Source organism: Nannobrachium achirus (genome assembly GCF_963921795.1).
Source record: "Nannobrachium achirus genome assembly, chromosome: 15".
Classification (NCBI taxonomy): Eukaryota; Metazoa; Chordata; class Actinopteri; order Myctophiformes; family Myctophidae; genus Nannobrachium; species Nannobrachium achirus.
In genome coordinates, this window is record NC_137822.1 from 31,545,394 (window position 1) to 31,551,451 (window position 6,058).

The window sequence follows — 6,058 nt, forward strand, 5'->3', positions numbered from 1 at the left end:
CTGGATGATGATGACTTTGCTGCTGTAGACAGTGATGAATAACTTAGGAGGGCTGCATGTAAACTCTTTGAGATAATACCTTCAGTGGCATTTCATTTGAACACCAGCATCCTTGTCCTGGGGGTATCTCCTTTTGGAACCTCTCCCTCCGCTATGCAGCTGCGAGATGAGGTTCCTCAATGTCGTCAACCAGAATCGGCCGACTGGGGAGAAGACACTTCTTACCTTTTGTGAACATTCTATCCAAAAAGTAAAGGTCCTATGCCGGTCTCTCATCTGTTTACTCCTCAAGTGTTGGAAGAAAATTTCAAAGCAACGAGTTGAAATAAAGAGTTTATATTGCTCATTTTGTCAGCCGGTTCTATGTTTTCCCCATAGACTGTAGCTCTGGAGCCCGGAAGTTCCAGATAGGCTAAAACACAGAACCGGCTGACAAAATGAGCGATATAAAAGCTCTTTACTTCAACACATTGCTTCGATTTTCTTCCACGCTTGAGAAGTAAACAGATGAGAGACCGGCATAGGACCTTTACTTTTTGGATAGAATGTTTACAAAAGGTAAGAAGTGTTCGCGAACAGCGGATCTTCCCCCTAGTCGGACGATTCTGGTTGACGACAGAGAGGAACCTCATCTTGGAGCTACATAGCGGAGGGCAGCCCATTCTCACCCCCTCTGCGTCACCCTCCCGACGCGTTCCCAACTCGCTTTCTGCTTCACCCGTGCGACGCTTTGGAACGTTCACAGCGTCTACAGTCAGACGAGAACGGAGAGTCTTAGTACGAGAACGGAGAGTCTTAGTACGCATGCGCCGACATGTGTTTACTGGAGTATTTTCCAGTCACGGGGAATCAAACCCTGGTCTCAATTTTAGCTGTCATCATGCTCTACCGACTGAGCTAAGGGGACGACTGGGAAACCTCTTTTTTTGGGCTTTTATCTTTGACAACATGGATAATAACGTAGTCCCTTCTTTGAGCCGCATTCGGAGGCGGAAGCAGTCCCCTGGTCAAAATGTACTATTCTGTCCATAACGGCACATAATTCGGTAACGCCGCTGAGTCGGCTCATGCGCCGTTCGCACCGTTCGCCACGGCGACTCGGTCGCTACCGCTCCCTCTGCGGCGGCTCTCGGGGCTCATCGCCGCCTGAGACGGCGCGGCTCCGTCGTTTATAGTGGCGTGAACGGTAGCGTCGGGTGGCTGGTAAACCCTTCATAGCGGTATCGAATCTCGCTTCGGGAACTACTTTTTTTTTCTTTCTTCTTAGACCACTGGCCATACCCAATTCGTCCAACCCTTGACACAGTAGGCAATCCCAAAGCGTCCCATCGTCCGACGCAGGACAGTACTTGACAATGCGTCGGTTGTATGACGCTATAAAGGTGAGAATATGTTGCGGAGGGAGAGGTTTCGAAAGGAGCTATATGTCATAGACATCATAGTGCAATAGTGTAAATAATAGATCTACAGAGCTTGTAGATTGTCTGCCTGTGCATGTGTGTGAGTATGCATTCTGTGTGTGAATATACATACTTTTGTGTGTGCACATGTGAGCCGGGCGACAGTGGCTCAGGAGGTAGTTTCTTCAGACCTACAGAGACCTCGAGCTATCCAATCGTCTGGCTCTGCGAGACAACTCGGGAGGTACAGTATAGAGAGCGGCCATCTGGGAGACTGAAGGTTCCTGGTTCGATTGCCTCCTCCAGGCTGTGTGTAGAAGTGTCCTTGAGCAAGAAGACACTGAAACCTTGACTGCTTCTGATGAGCAGGTTGGCGCCAGGCACTCTTTACAGAATGGGTTTGCCGCTCTGACATGACACTCTGGCTTCACTGTGATGTCACACTAACAGAGTCCCACTTATGCCCATATATGGAGTTCCCTGATGTCATCAATATATTAAGCCCATATCTAACAGGACTTCATATGGAAATGCCCATATATGGAGGCCACATCGGCCAAATACCACACTAACAGAATCCATATATGGCCAAGACAGTCCATATCTGTGAGGCTGGTTCTACAGACAGGGATCTCCATGTATGGGCATAAAAGGGTATGATGTCAGATGTCATAGACATCATAGTGCAATAGTGTAATAGCCCAATAAGTGTAATAGTGTAATATGGTAATACGTGTAATAGTATAACAGTGTAATAAGTGTAATAGCGTAAAGGCACAATATAACTGTAATAGGTGTAATAGTGTAATAGCACAATACGTTTAATAGTGTATATAGTGTTTTGGTTGTAATTAAAGCTGCAAGCAGTGATGACCGGCTCCTCGCAGCTCTGCACGTCGCAAGGGGCATCACAGGTCATCTCACATTTGGGTGACTGGATCCCCTGCTATGGAGAGAGCACAGTGACAGAGCACAGCAACCAGTGAGAATCACTTCATAGAGGTCCCTAAACGTCACACTATCAGTCTATCTGGTCCATCGTTGCTGTCGGGCAGAAACCTCTTATCTCCATATTCTAACTTTCTATGTTTTTACATAAATTAATTTAGGCCTGAAAACATTATTAATATTATTATTGCTTATACTGAGCAATATTTTATGCTTTAAATATTAAAAAATAGCAGATCTACAAGCTGTGAGCTTGTATATTTTTCACTGGTTAAAGCATTCAATAATTCTAGGCCTAAATGGGTTAAAGGTTTAGTTCACCCTCAAAATGTCTTATTTTCTAGCGATTACTCACCCCATGCAAACTTAAATTCATGGATATTTGTTTTGTTTTTGTCGCATTCCTAAGCCAATCATTTGAGGAGACTCTTTGTGTCTCCATAGGGAACAACGCAGGCTCTTTGTGTCTCCATAGGGAACCACTGCTGGTCATCAAATTACTGGCCTAGGAATGTGACAAAAAACAAACAAAATATCAATGAATTCAAGTCTCCACGGAGTAATCGATAGAAAAAAATATTTTTTTGGTGGTGAACTATACTTTAACAGCCTACTTGATCATACCACATCATCACACAAAAACATTCGTGCCGCGTTTTGAGCTTGAAGATCTACTACTTTTGAATCCTGAGACAGTTTTGGAGATGTGAGGTTTCCACAACAGAGACGCCAATTATGCATAAATAATTGTGATTACCAAATAACTTTGATCAGGTGATGGTTATGTCGTGATTGTGACAGGTCTCACCTCAGGCTGTGGAGTGGGCCAGTCTTTAAGTTTGTCTTCTGTAAACCTGTACCCAGGAGGTAGGGTGTCCTCCCTCTCCCCAACACGAACGCCCTTCTCTGCATGCACTTCCCCCTCCTGCTTGCAGTCACACACCACCTGATTCGAATGTTATCATCAGATACCATCTGAGATTATCACGTCTTATCAGCTGACATTATCCAGCTGCCGACTGAAGCGTGTATCGACATGCCCTACAGACTGAAAAAAAAAATCCCTATAGTGGGATTTGAAATGAGCCCCATAAGTCACTGCCGAGCGAGCGGCAGCGAGCGAGTCGTTGTGACAAACGGTGCGACTGGCGCATGAGCCGACTCAGTGCCGTTACCGAGTTATGTGCCGTTATGGACAGAATAGTAAATATTTACCAGAGGACTGCTTGTGTCCGAATGCGGCTCAAGGGGACGTTGTCAGAGATAACACAAAAAAAGGAGGTTTGGCCAGCTACTCGGTAGCTCTGTAAGTAGAGTAACGTGGCTACTATAACCGGGTCAAGATGTGTCGGCGCATGTGCACTACACTCTGACCGACTCAGTCGGCAGAGCATGGCCCTTCTCCCCTGGATAATATCGGCTGATAAGAAGTGATAATCGCAGAGGATATCGGATGATAACGTCCGAAGTGCGGGCGATCGTTATGTCATGATTGTGACAGGTCTCACCTCAGGCTGTGGAGCGGGCCGGTCCTTAAGTTTGTCTCCTGTAATCCTGTACCCTGGAGGTAGGGTGTCCTCCCTCTCCCCAACACGAACACCCTTCTCTGCATGCACTTCCCCCTCCTGCTTGCAGTCACACACACACAACACAACACAACAATACAGAACATGCTGTAAAATGACAAATGAACCCATGACGTTGTACCATTGTACATTTTGTTTGTGTACACACACGCACACACATACACATTTCAGCTTGGCAAATAGTCTAGTAGGAAAGGGGGGGTCCACGTGCATAGGGTGGATTTTCGCCACCTGTTTTTTCTTAATCCTTAAAGGGTATATTTTAAGATTCTGCCAGTTGCCAAGCTGAAATATTGTCCCAAGGGCTTCATTTTAATGATTGCTAGCACCTACCCATTCACTTGGTATACAGGAAAAAAGACCCTCCAAAAACATCTTCTTTAAGTAGCATGTGAGGGGACTAACTAGGGTTTTTTCATGATTAATCCATTGCAAGCATTTGTTTTGCACTAAAAACATTCCTTGGGCCAAAAACTGACCCACAAAACTAAGTTTTTTCACAGTTTTGTGGGGAGTCTTTTTTTTCTTCTATAGTAAGTGAATGGGTAGGTGCAAGAAATATAGAATATCTGCTGTGAAATAAATACATTGGTATTTACCAGTAAGACTCCCTAATCCATGCTCAGCCCTGCACCAATCAAAGATACTGGATTGAAAATAGGGACTCAACAAAAGACACTGGTCTACATGACAAGAAAGAGACACTGGTGACTACATGTTGGCAAGACAGAGAGAAGAGAAAGTGGTACAGTCAGCTTGGTCATTAAGGCCACTGTGGCCTCAGGGCACGTCATTTTTGAAGGGGTACAAGGCCAAACTGAGGGGCAACGACAGCCATGGCCTTCATGGCCTCCATGAAATTCCTGCCCTGCCTGACGATATTTCAGATAGGTCAGATCAGTAAAAACTTGCAACATGCAATAATTTGTCTATCAGCAATGAGCTTGCCCAACAATAGCGACTTAAGCTGAAACTTGGCTTCTTCGGCCTGGTTATGAAAACTGACGAACCACCAACCACCACAAACAGATGCATGTGCAAGGAGGCTGGCAAAGAGGCCATAGCTGTGTGCCATCCTAGTTGTAAAATAACATTAGCACCATGACAAAATGGTTAAAAGGCACCGAACAGCCATCAAACAGTCATCAAACTCATGGGACAGTTGAGAAAGCACACACAAGCAAAGCTATCATGAAGATGAAATGGTGGGTGGATAGATACATACATACCATAAGTTTGAGAGTTTATCCCCTTTATATTATGTTTTATGTATATTCCCAGGATCCTGTCTGGAGAACAGATAACCTCAGATTCCCTCTGTAGAACCACTGGAGGCTATGGAGTGCTGTGTGTCGCATACTAACACATAATTCACATAAACACACATCTACACACGTACACACCACAGCACAAACTTGCTGCTCCTCCCATTGGACCCAAGCCCCTCCCTTTCTCCCACAGTAGTTGACCAGCCTCAGTCAGTCAGTCCAGTCAGTTTGCATGTAGGGGATGTCGTACATACCTAGACCAGTAAGACTCCCTAATCGGGAGATAAGTGACCATCAGGTCGCATACACAAACCTTAGAAGGCAATGGTAGCCAATCAGTAGGGTATATGGTCCATGTTGATGACATGACTTTAGAGATACTGTGTACCGCTTTGCGTGATTTTAGGGCAACGTCGGTAGGAGCAGTGTCCAAAAATGTGTTTTGCAAAAAAGTGGGGCATGTGAGAAATCAGGGGCGGAGGTTGTGGTTTGCCAGCCAAGGAGTGTGTGTGCAAAGTTTGGCATGGATAGGGGCAACGGTGCTGGAGATAAGAGTAGGGCCAAAAGTGTGACGTGACGGACAGACGGGATTCCGTATTTGGGATTTCAATATTTGGGTCTTACCAGCACATTTATTACTTCCATCGCACATTATGAGCCAAAGGGTTATGTAGGTGCAGAGGTGAGTGTCATATGGTTTATTGTAGAAATTGCTGGCTTGTCAGAGGTTAGTTGAGGTGAGGAGGAGATCAAGTTCTACCAGTTCTGCCTTATCAATCCAAAACTATTTTTTTGATATCTTGATGAGAAAGTCTTAGACCTTGCATAGTTGTGATGCAAGATATGTGGAAAATGG

At 45.2% G+C, this 6,058-nt stretch overlaps 1 protein-coding gene across 1 annotated transcript; it reads right to left on the reverse strand.

The window, feature by feature from the left end:
* Window positions 1-739: 739 nt before the first annotated feature.
* On the reverse strand, window positions 740-5,847 carry LOC308299762 (uncharacterized protein; the record flags this gene model as incomplete). Its single annotated transcript, XM_080743550.1, has 4 exons — window positions 740-748; window positions 3,157-3,294; window positions 3,857-3,973; window positions 5,827-5,847. 4 exons carry the CDS (start codon window positions 5,845-5,847, stop codon window positions 740-742), a joined length of 285 nt encoding a protein of 94 aa, XP_080599676.1.
* Window positions 5,848-6,058: the final 211 nt, after the last annotated feature.